Here is a 21,405-nt window from a genome sequence, read left to right as displayed (position 1 = left end):
CAAAAGTTTGCCTATTTTTTCCAGTTTATATATTAAATACAAAGTTACCTATATCTACAAATTCTGTCTTAACTATGTTTTAAAGAGCATTACAGCTCTAAAACAACCACTGAAAGAATTCTTTTTCCCTCAAGCCAGTAGGCCGCCAGGTCAGAAAGTTTATGCTGATAGTTTTATACTCCCACAAACAAATTGGGAGGAACCAATAATGATAGAAAAAAATTTGCAGGCTGCTTGACTTTTTTGCTAATAGCATGTTTTTTTTCTATTTTTTTGAAATTATTCTATAATTCTTCAACTTTCAGCATTTTCAATTTTAAAATATCTTTTTTGATTCCTTCTGATCAATTACACTGGAAAAGTTTTTTCATCTTACTAGCAAGTGTAATGTTTCATGGCATTTTAATGCATACATACATGTAAACTACAAACATTTTTTGTTACTTGTGGATAGTGCCTTTGGTTGTCACTAATTTGTACTAATTGAAAAACAAAAAGCAAAAATATCTAATTGATATTGAGAATTCCAGCACAAAATAGAAAACCGATTGCCTGTGTTAGCATAACTGCTTTTACAACCATTCTGCTTTGCCATCACTAATTATCAGTAGCTGAGCTAATAAGTGCTAAATGATGTTATATAATCCGTATATGAATTGAAAGCAAAAGTATTTAGAGCAAAAACTTCAGATTGATGTGCAAAAATACATTTCACAAATTTTATTGTTCAGCAAAGCACATTACATATACAAACATGCAATCATTCAGTAATCTGAATTGTTAAACACCTGTTTGCATTAACTCCAACGTCATTCATTCTGCTTTAATCATACTGGAAGAAGTACAACTTTGAAATTGTCTGTAGGGGAATGAAAGTCAAATTTGTAGCTGTCATTTCTTCTTCTACAGACCTATTACTGAAGTGTAATTAATCTCTTTTCCAACTGCTTAAGCATGAAAAGGATTTTCCCATTCTATGTGTAACCCATTACCAAATTCTGCCCTTGGTTGCATTTCCAGGAGCCTAGCGCACTCACTGGGATTCCCACAGTGTTCCTGGCAGATGTTTCTGCTATACTTACTTCTAATGGGAAATTTCAGTGATTCCTCCCCACCCCCCTTCCTACATACTCTGGATTGTGAGGCAGTCTGCACGATAGAAGAAAAACAAACTACCAAACCTTTCCCCTGTGTTTGGGCCACACAGGCTGTTCTGATTTTAGAAGAGACACCCTTCCTTTCATACCTGTCAGTGCCTGTACCCGTGTGTCGCTGGACTTCAACATCCAGAGGAARCACAGACACTGGTGGCACGGTGCCGCAGCAGACGGACACCACAAGCCAGCCCCCTCTGTGATGGATGATGTTACGTCTTATGACATACGCTGCATTCTGAAGTTGCTGAGCCCTGGATTTGGTTTTGAGAGTCAAGCTTATAACTTCAGGGTTTTTTCTGCTTACTAGCGTGACGCAAAGCTTATGAATATTTTCTTAAACTATTGCTATGCCTTAGAGAAGTAACTGAACCAAGTTAGCCTTAAGGGTGCTCAAGCCTTAAAATCCTGCCAGAACTCATTCAAGGGATAGTCTGTATGTCAGCAAATTGGTATGTTTCATTTTTAATAAAAGTGTAATATACCCTGGATAAACTTGATTAAAACAGGTGTTCTCCAAAACTAATGGCACAGTTAACAAACCTACAACACTTAAGAAAGAAGCAGGCTCTTGTTGACTTTGCTCTTGCAGGAAAAAGGAACTGATAAGTCCATAGTCTCTCCCATTTTTACCTTTGCCCTTGGCTGAAGACTATACAGCATATCATTTTTGCACTGTTAATGGCAAAAGAGGTCTTTGGTGGAGGAATTAATTACCATCTGAGAAAAGGTAATACCTGTAGCACAGATATGGGTGATTAATTCAGTCACAAACCTGCACTCATTTCCCTGTGGCAAGACACTTACTGTTCCAAGAACATGATTTTGATAGAAAGCAAACACATAAGGAATTCGGAAAATGTAAAGGGCATCCCTTCATCTCTCAGTTTTCCAGTCATCTTATAATATCCAGACTTTTATTTTTTCAAAGCAAAGAAAACATCAGCTCACTACCAAGTTAATGGGAAACAATAAGTCACATAGATAGCAGAATATAACATTCAAGTCTTATTATTTCATATATAAACCTTTACTTTAAAGTGTTATCTAAAATAACATACATGGTTACCAGACCAAATAACCCATATAAACTATGCTGAAAATATCATCTTTATTTACAGGAAACTAATTAAAACGAGCTTTAACTGTGCATGGGATCTGCAACAACTCTTTTTTCTCAGAGCCAGACCATGGCCCAGCTTTACAGCACTCGGCAGAACTAAGGAGGAAGACACACACTCTGCCCCCCCCCCCCCCAAACCACACACACACACAGAGGAAGAAAGCATTGGCCAACAGAAGATCTTGCTCACCTGCTTCTGGAAGAGGTGGGAGGCAGCTTGCAAACTATCACTTTCTGATCAGGCATCATGTTTTGTTACCTATCCCACCCTYTGGTCTTTACAATTACATGCAACCTTTTGCTCAAGTGAACTGTGAAGTTGCTATTCCAGCCCTTGGTGGTGTTCTGCCAATAGATTGTGTAATTTAGGAAAACAAAGGCTTAGACATCCTKTCATTCTGTATGAGCTTCTATATACAGACATTATCATTATCCTCTAGCACTATTAGTAATCACAACTACAAGAAATAACCAAAGAGAAAATTGGGAGTATATGATTATTTTATAGGCACTTCCATAACCATGTAAATTGTTTCATAGTTAGTTTACTAAACTCCAAAGCTGCTTTAAAGAAAAGCAACTGGTTTGGGTTGTACAAAAATGCTGCCTTTGAGACTCAAGAAATCCCACACTGCTTTACAGAGCATGAATTAGATACTAGAAGAATTATTCTTTGCAAACAGAGCATCCAGCATGCACTCAAAATTAGCTCACACAGAGCCTTAATATTAGCACTATTAGCACTTGCTCTTTTATGATTTAATGAAAATGCTCTGCTTCGAAAGAAACAACTAATCAGATAATCACATTAGACTGTACCCCACAGGCCTTACTCAGTTAAGTTCCCAGAAAAATCATTGAATAAAACAACAGGATTAAGTCTTTTATGACCACACACAGTATCTATCATAAAACATGGCCAACATTCACATTGAGGTTATAAGATTATTACATGGTTACYTGTGCTCTATAAAAGTGTCATGTTAAACAGGTTATAAAATGGTACAGAAGTATTAAATATTATTAATATGTTACTTTTATTATTAATCATCATTGCCTATCACCAAAACATTAGTACTTCAGTGTAAACACTGCAAAACATATATGTGATTTAACAGATAGAATATTGACAGATTCAAACACTTTGGATCTCTTATCTATCCATAAGATCTAGAAATAAGGCATATGGTCAGCAGATTAGGAGAGGTTAAGTTAACAGCCCGAGTGCTTTGCTTTCCTCCCACACACCTTAACTCTGTCAGTTATGCTGCTGGATTCCTCATAGCAAATCTGGTATCTTCAGGAGGTCATACCTGAGGAAGGCTGTTAGCTGGCTGAAACATCGTTCTTTTATTTTTTTCACTTCCCTGTGTACAAAGGAAACAAATAGTGAATAGCTAGAGGGTTTAGCCTTTTTTAAAAAAACTTGACAGTGTTTTCTGCTAAGAAGATAACTGTGTGGCCTGAAAGATTTCACTTGCTCAAGCTCACACATTTATACACAACTGACACTTTATTCCACTAAGAAGATCTTGACATAAAGTTGTAGAACTGATCACATCTATGGGATAGAAGCTTGACAGTTTTCCCACACAGCACTGTCAAAACTTCCCATCAGTAGCTGTAAACAGAATTAGCAGGGTGGCCACTTAGCAACCAAATGCTTTTGCTTTTGCATTCTTACAGCATGGCGCCGTCTCCTTTTAGGCTGAACACACTCCTGTCCATATGATGGCCACTGGAAGTCTTTGGAGGGCATTTTGTTATTCTGACTCTCCACATCTTCAGAATCAGAGTCTTCTTGTTGCATCGAAGGAAAATGTCTGTCTGGATAAATCTCCTTCAGTTTGCCCTCAAAGAATACATCTAAGCATCGTCCAGCCTCAGCAACCTCCGAATCGGGCTGTAAGAGAATAAATAATCATTTAGTGTTATTGCACACTGAAGTCATCAAGGATCAGAAACAAATTCCTACCCTACCCTAACATTTTGCCTTGGTTCTGTCTGCTACATTCCCATTAGTCTCCTATGCACTTTCTACAGCCCATTAGTCCCTCTGCATTTACAATGTAAGTAAAAACCAAATGCTGCTATTAAGGAAAACATTTCTGCACCTATAAGAAAAGAGATGTGCAGTGGACTAGAAAGAATAGCCATCTTCATTGCTTAGGAATTTCTATGCACCTGCATTCTGCTAGCTGTTTTGCTGGATACGCCTGGCTTCTCACAGTAAACCCAGCATCATTCCAGAAAGTTGTCAGCTAAGACATCCTTCTTTAATTTTATAACCATACACAGCTCCAGTTCTCAGATACAGCACTTTTGTCATTAACAAATCTATATAATTTCCAAAGAGTTAAAAAAAAAAAAAAAAAAGATTAATCCTTCTGTTTATCCCAGTCATACATCTGATGTCAATGGAACCAATACAGTTACACCAGTGTGACAGCTTGAAAGAGCAACGCTCCAGTTTATATGCTCTCATCCATGCATATTAGATACGTACGTAATTGAACTTTGCACAGTTCCAAAACATGAGACGCACGTCAGTCACAAGTTCCTCAGGAGCTGAATAGTGGGATTTGTCCTTTTTTTGCAGCTTTTTTCGTATGATTGACAAATCCATTGGCCTTTTTATGATCTGATAATAATGCCGAGCCTGCAATAAGAATAAAATACAGGTAAACAGATGTAACCTTTTTAATTAAAATGTTTCATCTCCASTGACTTCTATCCAAACTTGGATAGAAGTCACTGCAGAGGATTCCTTGCAGAGCAAGGAAGAGAGCTCTAATCTCTTAGCATCTGCACTTACACATCATCTTCCTGCTTGCCTTTTTAGGTTTGATTAAAAAAATATTTGCTTGCAAGATTGATCTTGAAAACAGCAGACTTCAGTGACTATTCTGCTATTTGCACTTCCTAAAGTTTATCCCATGATATAACTGTTGTCATTTAACCATAATCAATAATATATGTAACACTGACAATTAGCTAATATAAAAATAATGCGCTGAGATACTGGCAGTTGATACTGTGGGAAGTAGTCTCCCTAGAGTGACTACAAATACGGTACTGTACTCTCTTTTTAAAGTCCAGCAAAAGTTTATTTCAATGAGTACCTGTTACCACTCCTTAAATTTTTCTGGATCAAAACTTGAGCCAGGATTATTTCTAAAGCAGATCTCTCTTATGGCACTGTAATGTTCTCCATATACACAGCAGGTCAAAAATTCCAATCACCAGAACTCCTCATTTCGCCTTAGTGTCCTACAAGCATCTTTAACACCCAAACCTGGCCTAAGAACATTTGCCAGTATTTACCTGCCTTTGAACTGGCAACTTCACATCACTTGCAAGAGGGATACACCTACCCCTGGGATGCAAGACCGTTCAGCAAGAGCGCTAATGAACGTCTTGTGAGAAGGCAAAGGAAGAACTTGTGAGCAGCACCACAGTATGCCCTGGATTCCCCCGGCCCACGCGCGTGCAGTACTTACCAGGGGGCTGACGGGCTCATGGAATGGGAGGCTCAGGCTACTGCAGAACAGGGAAAGCAGCAGCTTTTCACACTTCTGTAAAACCCAGATTTGAAATATGTTTTAATTCAAAGCAAGAGAGTTTTGCCCTTGCCCTTAGCTAATCCATGTCATACTAATGATAAGGGTGTTTTATGTAACTTGTGCATTTCTGATGCAAGATGGCACACCTCACTAACTTGGGGGCATCATATAGCATTTTAGCAGTTTTGAAAGTGAGGATAATAAATGAAAGGGAAGAAAAGAAGGATTATCTGATTTTTTTTCTGTATGCATGCATCTTTCCTGAAAATTCATTTTTATTATTAGATGGAAACTCTTCAGAATTCATCCCTATCTCCTTTCTGCACTCCACTTCTGTACTCACTCTTCCTTGGCTCTTGACTAAAAGAACAGCAGCAACAGTATGGAAACAATTTAATGGAAAATGTTTCACTCAGTTCATAGTCATACATTCAGGTATAAGTTATGTAGTTAGCAGCACTGTATGAAAATGGTTATGTTTAATCATTCATCATTAACATTAACTTGCAAAATACTTATACTACTCTTCCTCTGTTTTTTTCACTGAGGCCAAGAAATGTGCTGCAAAGCAGTTCATAAACCACGACTGTTAACCGAACAAGGGAATTTCTGATTCACTCCATTTTTCTAATTAACACTTCATTAATCAATGCCCAGATCACAGCTATTTCTGGCCAGTTGTACCCAATGCAATAGAGACAGGGATCACATAGAAGTCCAGAAGTTATACTCAACTCCACATGGACATAGTAGCTCATGTCTGGAAACGGATGAATTTGTGTGGTACTGTGGCTAGGCTCACAGGCCTTGCCATGGGGCTGCAGTGCTTTAAGAACAATTCTTGTTGTCTTTATGTATAGAGCCCAGACTAGACTAGCATCAAATCCTAGATTTAATTAGTGCAGGGCCAGCTCAGCATCTGCACCCAGCTGTGTGGACTTAGCCTCCCTGTCCGGCTGTCACTCACATACACAGGACATGTATTTGGAACTTCTTGCTTCCTGACACCAAATGGACTTTAAGAAAAACTATTTTTCATGAGAAATTTATTAGAGGAAACTGGTAATGGGGATGCAAAGAATACAAGCTTTCATCTGGGCTGAGTTAACAGMGCCTAAATATCATCTTAAAGGTTACTAATAGTCTATATGAAGTGAACTGATTTCAATCCAAYTGATAGTCAAAAGCTGTCCACATTACAAATATATCATTGCAACTGGCCTAAGTAGATGTCTGAGAGGATGCCAAGTCTTAAAGGAAAAGTTTCAGTGGCAGAGAGCCAGGCAAAGTCGATTCATGGAAGCTTGCTCTGCTGCTGCTGAGTGTGCCTTTCCTGTTCAGAGGAGAAAGGGATTCCAGATCCCAATTTCTAGAAAGAAGAGAATGATATAACTGAACATTAAGTTAATGTCTTTGTTGTATTTACTGTCCGCTGAAATGTTCTAGTAGCAACCAAGTCAGAACAGTCATATTTTCAACGAAGAGGCAAAGCCGTATACTGAGATCATATGTTCTTTTTCTATATAGTACAGTATATAGTTATTCCCACCTTCTGGTCATAGTCATCAAGGCCATATTGTGCTTTATAACTGTGGCTGTAACGTGTATTTTCACAATCATATTCTACCTCTGGCTTCACCGGATTACGGCAAAGTGTACAAACCCATTCTCCCCTGCAAAACAATAAAGCAAAGAACTTCTGTCAAATTTTGTCGGCTACCTTGCCAAATAACAAACCTCAGGAATAGCTGTATTTGGAAACAATTCTCATTTTTAATTGGTACTAGAATAGCAGGCAGTCTTAATCCCATTGTATTAGACACTCTCCAAGAGATTCAAATCTAATTAGAAGTGTAATATTTCAGATTCTACTCATTGCACTTATTCTGGTATAGAGCAAAAGAAAAAAAAATAATAAGTGTTTGAAACTACATACAAACAATGTGTGCAACTGCACACAATGAAGTGTTCTTTTCTTAGAAAATTAAAAGAAAGAAAATACAGCTAGCAATACAGAAACCAGCCAACAGTTAGGTCACAGGAGAAAAATGGATCTGTTAAGATAATAAATATATCAATTACCAAAGAAATCAAGATTGTTACGAAAGGATGTGCTATCGCACGCGATCCCCAGCCAAACAGATATAAATCAGCACAGACATAAGTGTCCTTGCTAGCAGATCCATTTTCAGAAACCCCTCTGTCCTCATAAAACTCTTAGTGATGCAACTTCTGCAAGATCAGGGCCTGAATAACTAGATTAAGGATCATAAAAAATATGAATACTCAAGGTTAGTTACAGGAACTAATTTAATTCCTGAGAACCTAACCTGGCCTAGGAAGTTTATTTTACAAGGAAAACTTGCTTTTCACAGTATTTTGAAACTAGAGCTTTAATAATGACTTAGCTCTTTGAGAAAAGAGGGAAAAGGACAAAAGATGGYAATTCCTGTCTTTGAACAGAAAGAACAAACCATAATCTCTAAGCTAGTACCCCACAAGGCATTTTGCTCAGTTGAGACAGTTGATTGGGCTTGGCACAAATGGAGTACCCTCTGGATCCCACCTGGTAATGATTTATAACAGAGTTCAGAATTATGCAACACCAGTAACAGACATTATTTACCCAGCCTCACTTTTCAAGTTTGATATGTGAATGCATGCCTAATTCTGGATCTTTGTCACATACAATTTGGCTGTAACAAATTGCTAGCGACTACATGTCTTAGGGAAACTATGTCCTAAACATTAGCACAAATCCCCCCCAAATTCCCTAAAAATTCCTGAAAAATGTGACCTTGCATATATTTAAGATGATAGGTCATCTAAAGCTTTTTGTTTTGATGCATGAAGAAGAAATATGTGGCTGGAAAAACTGAACAGGAGCTCACTGATCGCACTTGTCCTTTTGCTAGTCTCTGTTCTTGCAGATTATTTGTTATTATTTGTCTTGAGTAAGTTGTGAGGATGTTTTTAAAGCTCAGGTCTGCACATCCTTTGTTGTACTGGCTGGCTAACTGCAGAAAGAACACACATGGCTGGAAATATTTCTTGCTAATAATTCATCTAGTTCCTAGTATGTCAGACAATTCTTCCCATTTTAAGAAAAATAAGAAAAAAAAAAGGCAAATGAGAGATGCAGTTGTTATCCTTTTAAGATTGACGCATATATTCCTGAGGATATACTCTGCCCCAAGGCGGTAAGCAGAAACTGAACACATTAGGGAAACGTCACAGCTACTCACACTGGAAAGCTGAGCAGGGCTGGAACATGGCATGAGAGATGGAACACCTTGGGGCAGTGATCACAGCACAACAGTTCTCCTCCATTAAGACACACAGCGCAGAAATCCTCATTTTCAATTGGATTGATTTCCTGAGTAACTGGAGATTTCTTCATGAGGGAGATGCCATTGCTGAGCTTCTGATCAACAGACAGAGTATCTACTGGAGRAGACAGTATGTGTCCTGCAGTCTGGGTAATGGGAACTTCTCTGTCCTCCGAGTCCTCTTTGGATTTTGGTCCTTCAGATGGACTATCTTTATTTATCTTGAAGGGAGAAAAATTTGGAATCATGTCATCATTTTCATATCTAAGTATATAACAGTAGCAGTTATCTGCAGACAAAATGGTTTCTCTGCAGTGAACTCTGGCAGAGAGGGCACTGGAGCTCAGCAGTCTAGGCTCAGCTCAGCATCTATTGCTGGCTGACCAAGTCAGCTTGGTCAAGTCACTTCCTCCATATATCACAGTGTAATAGCACTGTGAGACAGCTGTACAGGTTTCATATTACAGGAAATAGAAACAGGATAGTTGGCAATCATATTTGCTCTTTATGATAACTATATGCTATGCAGCATCTCTGCCAAATGCAAGTTTTACAGGAAACAGTTCAAAACAAAGAGTACCGTCTTTGCTCCCACCTGAAATTCCTATTTCCTTCTGTGGAAAGAGGTTCACATTCAAGACTTGACTGAAGTGGTAGAAGATTAAACTTCAAAAAAAAAAAATGTTATACTAATTTCTGGAATCAGTTCGATCATTCAAAAATACAATGCCTGAAAATGCATTCAGGTCAGTTTTAAGCTATTTATCCTGTATTTGTAACAAGACAGATGAACCAGGTTGTTTGTTCAAATACAAAAACATTACAGCTACCCAGTCCCAGTGACTGCCTTCTCAGAAATGGAAGTAACACAGAGCTAGCCAGCTAACAAAAGCTGCATCCTCTCTCTAAATTTGGATGTTACTCAGCCCATCACAAAAGTGTCCAAGGCTGACATTAATCAATAGACTTGTTTAGTATATAACAACTGCCAGTAACTGCAGGTACAAGCCAGTGGGAAAGGGGGGAGAAAGCAAATAAAGCCTCAAGCAAATTCCACTCACTTTTATAGCCATACTTGAAGACTGGGACCCACATTCAATTATCAGGAGGAAAGCGCCCTCCTGCTCACTCTCCTGTGGCTGCAGCTTAAACACTGGGAGATCCCCCGATTCYGACACACATATCTTCAGGCGTTCAAGCCGCACATAGGGGATCTTCAGCTCCTTAATGCCAGCTCTACAATCAAAATGACACATCGTTAAATTCAGTCATGTTCTACAAAATCCCCATACATACACACCCAGTTTCAACATTTTTCATATAATGTGTTTGTGCTCTTTTTTCTAACTGTGACTCTTCAAGCTGAAGTACATGCTAAATGCTGTAAAAGTGGGAGCTTTTCACTCACTTTTTTGTGTGTGTGTGGGGGGGGTTACATTCTGAGAAATGGAAATGCAATCACCTTAATTTGATTATGCATGTAAATGCATTACTAATTTCTGTTCTAAAAATTTGCCCTTACTGTGCACCCATATATTTTTAATCATCCCAGTCTAAGTCATGCTCAATACTTTTCAGTGCAGCTAGCTTCAAAAAGGAACAYGGTACATCATTCAATTTTACTTTAAAATACTAGCAAAGCAATATCTGAAAACAAAATTTTATAAAACTGTTGAGGTAATTTTAATCCTATTCTCATTATGTTACCCTAGTCAGTATTTTTAATATCTAATTGGGGCTAAACAATTTCTAGTTGTTCAGTGAGATAAGTTTGTAAATATTGATATTTTCTGGAAAATCACAACAGAATAACAGAAGTGCATGAACTTACCACTTCTTTTAAATTGTTGTTTGCAAGTTTAAGAGAATACTTTACAACTTTCAGAATTATTATCTACTAGGAATCTTGCATTCTTTTTAAAACAAGTTTCCCATTAGCATTAAGTATGACAAATTTTCTAAATACATGCATAAAATTTTGTGGCCAGTGCTTCTGTATAAAAAAAGACTGTTACCTGACACTCTGATTGCTTTTCATACCCATTTCAAAATGTTCCTTTTCACAGTTATTGGAATCTGGAACAGAAGATAAGAAAATGAATAAAATATTTATAATATCAGAGTCAGATTAGGATAGAAAGTACTTCAATATTCATGTATTTCTGACTGGTGTTTAATATGATAAGTGAATTATGGAATCATTTCATCTATATACATATATAAAACGTGTATGCTATTTTCTATTCTGGGATCCAGGCTTTGTCTTTCTCTTTTTTAATCACAGTTCCTGTGTTGAAACTGAGGAGCCTTTTCAAAATATTTTGTTGAAATGGTTACATTCCCATGGAATTCTGTATTTCCACAGACACACCACATTCATCCAAATACATGGAACTATATAAGTAAATCCTCTTTGCTATACAGCTGTCACTTGAGAGTAACAGACCTACTGAGGTCTGAGCCCTTGAGGCTCAGGAAGTCTCCCCAGTGTCCTACTCCATGTTAAGAAGCTCCTGGATAATTCCAGTTACTCAATGACAGGAGAGAAATTCTGTCTCCCATCTGCCACTGAGGGATGAAAGCTACAATATATGATTCCTTTGTACCCTCCAACAGATATACCATATGAACATATGAATTCAAATCTATACTGTACACAAGCATGTAAGTGACCATAGCTCCTGGCTGAGACTAGACACAAGCGTAACAAAACAACTTTGGAGAGATGGGATGGGGTAGAGATGAATGCCCCGATGGACACCCTCTTAAGACTAGTTCACTGACAAACTCCACAGAATATCCTTCATTTCTTAGGAATTAGTTTACTAACAGGAAAATAAAACAAATACCATGACTTTCTGGAGACATGTGAGTGCCATGAAAAAATGCTTTTTTAAAGAAAATCTAGCTCAGATCAGGGGTCCCTACCCCGTGGCTTGAGAGCAATACGTTTCTGAGATAGCCTGTTGTTTTTTCTCAGCCATAGGAAATACAATAAAATGGAGACTGTCAAGGAAAGGTGTATTTCATGTCATTCCCAATGCGTTATTCACTTGCTGTTGTTGCTCAGTTGAAGTTTGGTAGTCATGGATCTGGATAGAATTACTAAAAGGTGATGGCACAGTAAGCTGAAGGAGCAGCTCTTGTTGCATGCTGTCAAACTGGAGGACATTTCAGTGGTGGTGGTGGTCCGAATATTAATCAATATTTCCATCAATAACTTGGTTCGCAAAACAGAGTACCTATAAAATTTGTGGATGTCACCAAACCAGAGGGGTTGCAAGTGCTTCAGAAAATGTTTACAATTTGAAAATGATCTCAATACATCAGAGAAAAAGATCTCCCAAGTCAGTAAAACTTTGTTAGACAGCTGTAAGAACAAAGCTTATGAAGAAAATGCACAAATCACCAAGAAAAATAACTGACTAGAAGTGTTATGCCAAGAAGGAACTGAGGGTTAAGGTGGCCATTCACTACATATGAGTCAACAGTGTAATGCTGCTGCAAAAAAGACAAATGTCAACCTGCAATATATTGCCAGTAGTGAGGAATGTAAAACAGAGGAAGTTGATACCCTGCTCTGCCTGGCACCCTGCAGGCTTGAGGTGCAACACTGTTTTTTGGGCAACACTCCTTAATTGYAGAGAACTCAGAATACATACAGCAGGTGGCATTAAAAAAAAAACTGATCTGTGAGGAAAGACTGAAATCATTAGATTTGTTTAGTCAAGGTGGGGGAACCGACACAAGCCCCAATAAGAAAGAAAGAAGCTATAAGAGAGAAAATGATGAAATGATGCACAGTTTTTACCACATCCCCTGGGGTTAGGATAAGAAGTATTTTGCTGTAAATTAAGCTGAAACATTTAGATTAGATATTAGAAAAGAATGAGTCACTGGAGAGGTACACCAGAAGTAGTGTATTTAGGGAGCACAGCACTGCTGAAGCCAGTAAGTCCTACTGAGAGCTATTAGCAAAGATACGTTGCCTTTGCAGCAGAGTTAATATCCCTCACTGGTGCACACTGCTCGCCATGGTTGCATCATCTCAGACCTCCGCGCTGCACTCCGTTGCACAGTGAGAATAGGACTGGAGTTGTTCACTACTGCTCCTTCTTTATGAAAAGGGAGCAGCACTGCATTTGAGGCTCCTGTCTTTCCACCCTCTTGCACAACAGGACTAGTGCTTTGAATGGAGCGAATCTGTAGTATCTGTTACGGACCGTGTGGCTCTATGCCAGGGCTGTCCTCTGTATATAGTGTCACACAATCCAAACCACATACTACAAAGCTGCTCCCTTCAAAGAGACTTAGCCTGATTAAGGCACAGCTGTTTCGGCACTCTTTTTAGGGGTGCTGCTGATCCTTACGACTCATACAAATGATTGTGGCCTAATTGTCACAATTTGGCTTAGTATACATAAGAGAAGACAAATACATTTCCTTGGTTCACTGAGCTGGGCCTTCTCTGTACTAATTAGAATTCTCTGAATATAAATACAGCACAGAGATAGAAATATTAATTCATCTTTTACAGAGAAAAGCAGCCAAATATTGGCATAAGTCGCAGAATAACAGCTTGATCCTTCAATCCCTTGCTTGCATGAATAGTCCCATTGACTTTTACAGTTTGCAGGAACGAGGCTTTATAGTGCAGCACAACGATGCTGGCAATTTGCCCACAAATAGAGTTAAGTAAGGTCTAATTCTCCATTAAGACTGAAGAAACAGGCCTTGGTCTTGGCTGAAGGAAATGTTCCACAGTAGACAGAGCCAAGGAGAAGCACATACTGTGCAAAATATTAACCTAACAAAAAATTGCTACACTACTGATGTGAAGGACTTAGCAGAAGGCACATTATATTTTGGAAGCAATTTTTTTTTTAATTGAATTTGGATTCTTCAAACCAGCTCTTCAATAGTAATAACTGCAGTTCTCATTAGTCGGAATGCTTCTAAGAGAACGAATACTCCAGGTACTCACACAGACATGCTAGTTTCTGGTTCAGAGATGAAGGATGTTACAAATTCAAGGCATATCATTTCCATTTTTTTCCCCACAAATGAGATCAAGCACTCTTGATTTGATTAAGTACTTGATAATATTTGAAGCTTGCTAGAAAAGCAAATTTATGTAAGTACATTAATAAGCATGCTGTTTTGCAATGCTTGCAATGTACAGTGCTAAGAAAGATCCCAAACCTAAATGAAATAACAAACAGCCTAGTACCTTCTTCATTTCTAAGTTGTATCATTCTGGCATTCAGTGGCAGGAAAGTAGTATTGCTGAGCAGTTCAGAAGGAGAAGCACAATGTTGAGATTTTTTGACCGAAAGATTGATAGGTTCTTCCAGCACTTTTTGCATAGAAAGAGTGAATTCGTTTACATCTTGTCCAGCTGTAGCCAAATTGTTTTCTAGAGGATGATCCACAGCATTGAAATCTTCATTTTCCAGCTTCAGGGGAAAACAGATAAGTTTTATTATTCATTTCCTTTATTTCTACCTTAAGAAAATACTTTGTAAACAGTCCTCAAATACCAGTAGAGGAGCAAAACTTTACTTATTGAAATAGCCTTTAGCTCACTGACACTAACCATAACAAGTGCTATCACCGAATGTGGATTTCCCAGCAATAAAGGAGTTTTAGTGATTCTTACCTTGCACTTAACATTGCCCTGGAGTGTATCACCTGGTGCAAGGCTGGCCGTTGCCCCAGGGCTCAGGTCACCTGGAGCTCTGCCCAAGGCCAAGCTGTAGCTGGGCACTGAGGCTGGTGGTGTATTACAGTCACGAAGGGTGTTCTGGGACGGGCTGAGTGTTACAGCAGCTGCACCTTGCATCTGCGGATCAGCTGACTTGGATAACCTTGTTGAAGGTAATTCCATTTCTAAACCGTTTGAAAAGTCCACAATGTTTAATGATGATGAACGCTGAAAAAAAAAAAAAAAAGCTAATCAGCTTTTAAGCAGCAAATGCTGCTGTTACTTCTAGAATGCATGAGATATTGTATTGCAGTCATGATTAATGACGCATTTGGGTCACAACACCTTGAAAGTATCTATTGTAATCTCATACCATCTATCAAAGCTTTACAGTTTCTACCATTAAAGCTGAAAACTGGAAAAGGAGATGCCTAAGTTTCTCTTGTGAGCTACAAAAATTGTCTTTCCTTGATCACTCCAAGGGATCCTGATTTTTAACTCCTTAAAGTGAATGGGAAATCTAAACATGTAGAATATTGTATTAAATCTATCCTTAATATAAACCCTACTAGTGTCAGTCAAGTTATTCCAAAGGAGAAATAAGATTCAGATCTGTAAGTGGACGAAACTGTCATTACTTTAATGATGCTGAATATTTTATGCTATTTAGTGAGTCTGTCCCATGAAAACTTAAGGCATTTGCCCTTTAAAATACCATAGTGTAAATGGAAAAACATCTCAGGTACTAATAAGAAAGGATGCACTTGTCTAGTTTTCAAAGAAAGGGAATAGCCTATTACCAAAGTCTGAAATAATAATTTTAGCAATATGCATTTGCTACTGTCTCATGATTTGTCACTGTCAAAAACACAGAAGTACTGTTATGCAAAACAAAGCAAATCCACCTATCTAGGTGACTTCCTTAAGCTGCCTTACATCCAGGAATGTGTGACAGAACTGAAATCATGACACTTCTAACGCCCATATGAGGCAAATATAAGCAGCCTTAAGAAGTATGCAGATCTGTGTCATTTGAATATGTAATTTTCCACTTACTTTATCATAGTTCATTGGTGTTTCATTACCCTTGATAATTCACTGAATAAATCCTTTTCATTTGACTACAATACAATAAGTAGTACTCATTATAATATTAATCAAGACAAAAAGAAATGTTTTGATTGCATCTGAATTGGAGTTTAATTTCATTGTTGCACTGATTTTTTTCTGTTATGCATTCATAATTGGTCTGCGACTTCTAAGTGAAACAGAAAGGACTATGTTGTAGATTTAATTGATATTTTTCTCAGCTATTACTCTATTTTGGATTTTGACAACTTCTTCCATCTTAATCAAGCAGTAGCAAAGAGCAGTAGTCTAGATTCAGCTGTCAGTTGAGCCTGTGTAAATCCTACATAATGCCACGAAAGTCAGTCTCGAATTCCTCTGCTTATGATGCATATCACCTATGTGCTAAGAGTACACTCTGCCCACAGACATTAATTTCCATCTGAGGATGTAATTTAATTTCCTTTTCCTCACTTTGTAATAGACCCTAGAGCAGGAGCTTTGCCAGAACAGCGATTACTGATCCAGGATCATATTCAATGAGAGAAAATAGCCTGCATTAGAGATAGAAAGAGGTCAGCCCATCTGCAGCGTCAGGGAAGGTTTGCACCATTCTACCATAGGGTGCTCTGTTAAGGCTGTTTTAAACAATCCCAGAGGATCCCTTCAATGTAGAAGGAATCCCAGACAGTACTGTGTCTCTGCAGCCAGCATATAGGCTATTTTCCTCCCCTTGAGGCTACTTGTCCCTGAATCTAGGCTGCCAGGGCTATAAAAACCTCTTGGAACTAGCTGGAACCAGTCAAATAAGTCTTTTTCCTACCTTACGCTTGAGTTGAAAACTAGAACACAGCAAATGAGGAAATAATGCACTGATGGCGACACCATTTCCCATATACTCCTTCTGACAGAGCAATCCTAAGATTGCTTAAGTTTCAAACCAAAGGAATATATCTAGAGCAAAAAGGAATCCAGCCTTCATGGTCACAGCCTAAAGACAACCATAAAGACCAGAAATATTTACTTATTGTAGTAATTCGGTTTTGACAGTTCCTGCACATGCAGTGACAAATGTGGCAATAAGAATGCCCTGTTGAGTATGCATTTTCCTTTCCGTTCCATCGCTCCTTTTCTTCACATGCCTTTTTCAGATCATAAAATAAGCTATGTGGATTGTTCTTATATCACTTGACAGAAAACCAAACAAATAAGAAGCAGGATTCCTGCTCGAACTGAACAGATGGACTACAATCAGCCTTACCTTTTCCTCTTATTTCAGTGTCCATTGTAAGCATTAATTAAGTCTCTGTGAGGTAGGCAAATATTTATTTAGCCAGATTCTCAAAAGCATGAAGCATCCCAAATTCTTATTTGAGTCAATAGGAACTACTTAACGCTGTGCTCCATTGGAAATGGGCCTGCTGAGGCACATGCATGGTAAGTACATCACCCAAAGCTGCACAGCAAGTTAATAGGAGACCTTACATGCATCTTCCTTTACTCATATTACAAGAGTGTGCCATCACCTATCACACATTGAGGCCTGACCCTGCAGAGACCCGTCTAGGTGTAACTGTATACGCTGTGAGTGAAATGTTAGCCCTACTAAGGCAATGGTAGGATTACTACAGGCTTCAGTGAGCCAAGTTTACTTACTGTAAGTAATCACTGGGACTACTCCTACCACAGAAGGAAAGGAAAACACATGCATGAGACCTTGTCATAACTAATATTTTTAGATAGGTAAAATTAAATTACATTATATGGCTATATCTTTTTTACTCTTCTAGCTAGCGTCAGTTTCTTAAGAGATCTTTTCAGATTATATAAGCCAATATAAAACCTTACTCTTATTAAAAAAGAAAAAGAATAATGAGGCCATCAAACTGCCATCTGTCTTTCCCTTGGGGCAAAAGTTAATTTTGTGGTTATTTTAATGATGAAGCAACATTATGATCTTTCAGTGCAAAATATTAAAACTCACAGTTAAGAACAGACACATTCCATTCTGATCCATGAAGTTGCTGTCAAGTGTGAAGTGAACAATGCACTGGGAACAAGGCTCATTAATAGCCTATTAATTCACTCCCTAAAATAATCATTTCTTTTGCCATTAGCAAAAATTTCTCTTTTCCCTTGACAGTTCAGCTAGTGTTTGAAAATGGGATGCCTTTAAAGAATTGATTTCTGTTTTATAAAAGCTCTATTGCTCTTACATTGCACCCTTTGAACAACAACAAGCATTAATTATGCTCTTGGGTAGAGGGTGGCTTCAGTTGCTGGTTAATTTTGAAACTTTTGACATTTTAATGTACAGCATGGCACATCCAACTACATCTGTGTCATTACAAATGGAATTCTCATTGTCTCATAATTAATTTTGGTCTGATGATCTTTATAATATAATGGCAGCATCATCACCACCCCGAAAATGCCTTCTACCACAAATTTCATAGCTATGGTAGTGAAAGGTAAGAATAAAGAACATGCAAAGTGCCTTCAAAGAACAAAAAATAAACATATTGTTCAGTTCAAGTATTTCTTCGACCACTGTTGCATTTAAAAAGGTCCAGTGTAAACATGCAGCACTAATACAGAATAATTCTGAGAAACAAATACTTACCTTGAAACACTGGGATTAGGATTTGTTAGGATTGTTTTGGCCAAATCTCAAGGCTGTTGACACTAAGTGTCACAGAAAAAGAAAGCTAAAACTAGGAACCGCCAATTCTCTTTGCTATAAGAGAAATAACACGCTGCAAATGGTTGCAGAGTAATGAACGGCTGCTATTAAGTGGAGCAATCCCCCTGGCAGCTCATTATGCTAGGAGGTTAAACAAACGTACTACTCCAATCCAGTTGTTTAACTCACCACACACAGCAGCACAGATACACACAGAAAGCATTTGTAGACTGTGTTACTTCCCAATTTCAGAATAGAATCCAAATGATTTCCTTTCCATTTTCATAAGAAAAAGAATCCAAATGTTCCTTAACATTTGTCTGAATAAACTGGAGCTGGCTTAAAGCGGAAGAAGGAAGAGACTGTATGGAGCAAGCAGCATCATGTTTTATTTATCCTCTTTTCCAGGTCAAAGCGAAAGGTTTTGTTAAATTAACATTCTGGGAAATGTACCTAATTGCATTAAGCATGAACACATTTGTGCTGTAAGCAGCTCAATTCTTTGAAGCCAAAAAATACTCTGATATTTTAGGAATTTGCAGGACCCTAAATTCCAGGCTATTATCATCATTTCCTCCACTGCTAATCCTGCTAAAATTAATAAAAATCAGCCACAACAACCCTTTTCCCCCGCAACCAAGATTCAAAGTCCAAGGTCAGGTTTAAATTATTGTTTTCAACCACTAAATAATGACAACACATTCAATGCAATACTAACAGAAATGGAAACTATCCCTTGCCCCCAGGCCCCCTTCTTCCACAAATTTTGCACTGCTTTTCAAAGAAAAAAATACCACTATGTAAGCACTTGCCTCTAAGATGGAAGAGTTGTCATTATTAAAGTTTAGGATGAATGTGAAGTATTGGGGCAAAATACCCAACAGTGCCACCTACAGCAAACTGAAGTTTACTACTCTCTTTCATAATCATGAACTGAAGGTGGCCTTCAGATGTCAGAACTAGGAAAGTTCATACTCATTATGCCTCAGGAGAGGGAAAGAGGATCCACAGTGAACCGTCAAGGTGTTAGCATTGCATGAAACGCCACCATTGCATGTAACTCGAATAAAACAGAAGCATCTCTCAATGCACTGAGGAGCACGCCTTTGTTGGCATGGAATATTTTCTAGGATTTCCCTGATTCAGGTACTCTATGGTGCCTGAGAGACAAACACAGAGCTGTTTAAATAAGAAAGAAGTCAGAACTTACTGAGAAACAAAAAAACAATGCAGAAATCATCCTTAAAGCACGATATACATTTTCAGTATGCTTGACCCTTACTTACTAGTTCTGGTTACCCTGTCTCAAAAAGGATATATTAAAACTAGAAAATAGGGCCATGAGTATAAAGAACCAAAGCATAGAATGGCTTCCCTGCAGAAAGACATTGAAAAGACTAGCAATCACTTCACAGCCTTGAAAAGAAATGTTTGAGAGGAAATTCAATAGGGATCTATAAAATCATGGATATTGTGGAGATGGTGGATAGGGAATTATTATTCACTGTTTTTCCTAACATAAGAACTAGAAGCTATCCTATTGAATTAGCAGGCAACAGATTTAAAATAACCAGGCAAAAGAACTTCAAAATTCATAATGTTGAGTATCCAATACTACTGATAGTATAAAAATGGACTCAAAAGAGGGATTAGGGAAATTCACAGATGAGGGAGCTATGAAGAGCTGCAAAACACAATGGTCTGAGTACAACCTTCAGCTCAGGAAGTCTGTAAAGTGCTGGTTTCCAGAAGCTGGGATAATGCACCAGCAAAGGATCAGTTAGTATTTACCTGTTTCTTATACCACTCTCTAAGTATCTGCTATCAGCTACAGCTATTTATGATCAAATACAGCTCTTCAGTAATGTTCCGTAATGATTTACTAATACAATGTATGGCATATCATAAAATAAATATTCAGATATTTATTTTAAATAAGAGGCTCAAGGAAAGAAACGCTCAATGGTTGTTAAGGGACATAACCAAACCTTAGTTGGACATAAGGTGTCCAATACATTCATAACTGATCACAGTGTCCCAGAAGACAGAACCACGAGTGCCAAAACCTGTTTTAAGATGAGTGGGAAYGGTATGGAGCATACCACAGTCCAGGGCCTGATCCAACAGCTGGACAAGTCAAGGAATCCTCCCTCCCAGAAGTAAAGGCTCAGCTCCGAAGTAACAAAAGGGGTGTATTTAGTCTAAGGAGGAGAGGTCCATCTAGCTCTGCAACAATGGCAAAGCCTGTTGCTGTGATACCTGAGGCTTAAACTATAAATTTGTCCTACCCATGTACAGTAATTATGACACTTCTCCAAATGCTAGGTACAGCCTTTAGACCTCTTGCTCATCACAGCCACAAATGACAATTAGGTACATGCAAGCAAAACAAGGACTGCATGCCCTTTATTACCCCTGAAAACACAATTAGGCCAAAAATATCTTAATATTCTTGCTTCAGCTCCAGAATAGATGACCTCTCCAGTCCTGTGTGCAAATTAATAACTCAACAGCATACTATGCAAAAGCAACAGGAGTACCATATCATTCCAGAAGGCTGGTAACCCTCTCCACAAAACTGTTAATCTAATTGAGTACTACACTGCAACATAGCAATTCAATGGCTCATGTAAAATCTGTTTGCTGGAGCTTGATAAAATTCCCCAAAAGACAAAAGCTGGTTTTACAAAAGTTAGCCTGAGATTATTTCTCTGTCTTGTTGGCATTCTCACTAGAGAGGTCAGGTATTCAGCAGGCATGGAGACAGAACAACTGTTCCAT

The 21,405-nt window shown here is 38.2% G+C and overlaps 1 protein-coding gene across 11 annotated transcripts in view; it reads right to left on the bottom strand.

Annotated features, from left to right (window-relative positions):
- Window positions 1-705: 705 nt before the first annotated feature.
- TRIM66 (tripartite motif containing 66) overlaps window positions 706-21,405 on the bottom strand; it is a 58,464-nt gene continuing 37,764 nt past the window's right edge. For 9 of the 11 annotated variants that reach the window (XM_026070183.1, XM_026070172.1, XM_026070196.1 and 6 more), the window contains 10 exons: window positions 14,829-15,101; window positions 14,400-14,625; window positions 11,185-11,245; window positions 10,231-10,405; window positions 9,086-9,390; window positions 7,390-7,513; window positions 5,778-5,852; window positions 4,784-4,936; window positions 3,962-4,180; window positions 706-3,644 (listed from right to left, as the gene is read on the bottom strand). In XM_026070183.1, the coding sequence (XP_025925968.1) occupies window positions 3,585-3,644; window positions 3,962-4,180; window positions 4,784-4,936; window positions 5,778-5,852; window positions 7,390-7,513; window positions 9,086-9,390; window positions 10,231-10,405; window positions 11,185-11,245; window positions 14,400-14,625; window positions 14,829-15,101 (1,671 nt within the window). In that variant the 3' untranslated portion in view covers window positions 706-3,584. The remainder of the gene's footprint in view (window positions 3,645-3,961; window positions 4,181-4,783; window positions 4,937-5,777; window positions 5,853-7,389; window positions 7,514-9,085; window positions 9,391-10,230; window positions 10,406-11,184; window positions 11,246-14,399; window positions 14,626-14,828; window positions 15,102-21,405) is intronic. The other 2 variants (XR_003254278.1, XR_003254276.1) reach the window with 2 other exon arrangements.

Source organism: Apteryx rowi, unplaced genomic scaffold, assembly GCF_003343035.1.
Source record: "Apteryx rowi isolate R43461 unplaced genomic scaffold, aptRow1 scaffold_107, whole genome shotgun sequence".
NCBI lineage: Eukaryota > Metazoa > Chordata > Aves > Apterygiformes > Apterygidae > Apteryx > Apteryx rowi.
The sequence above is the reverse complement of the archived record's forward strand: the minus strand, read 5'-3'. Positions and strand labels throughout refer to the sequence as shown.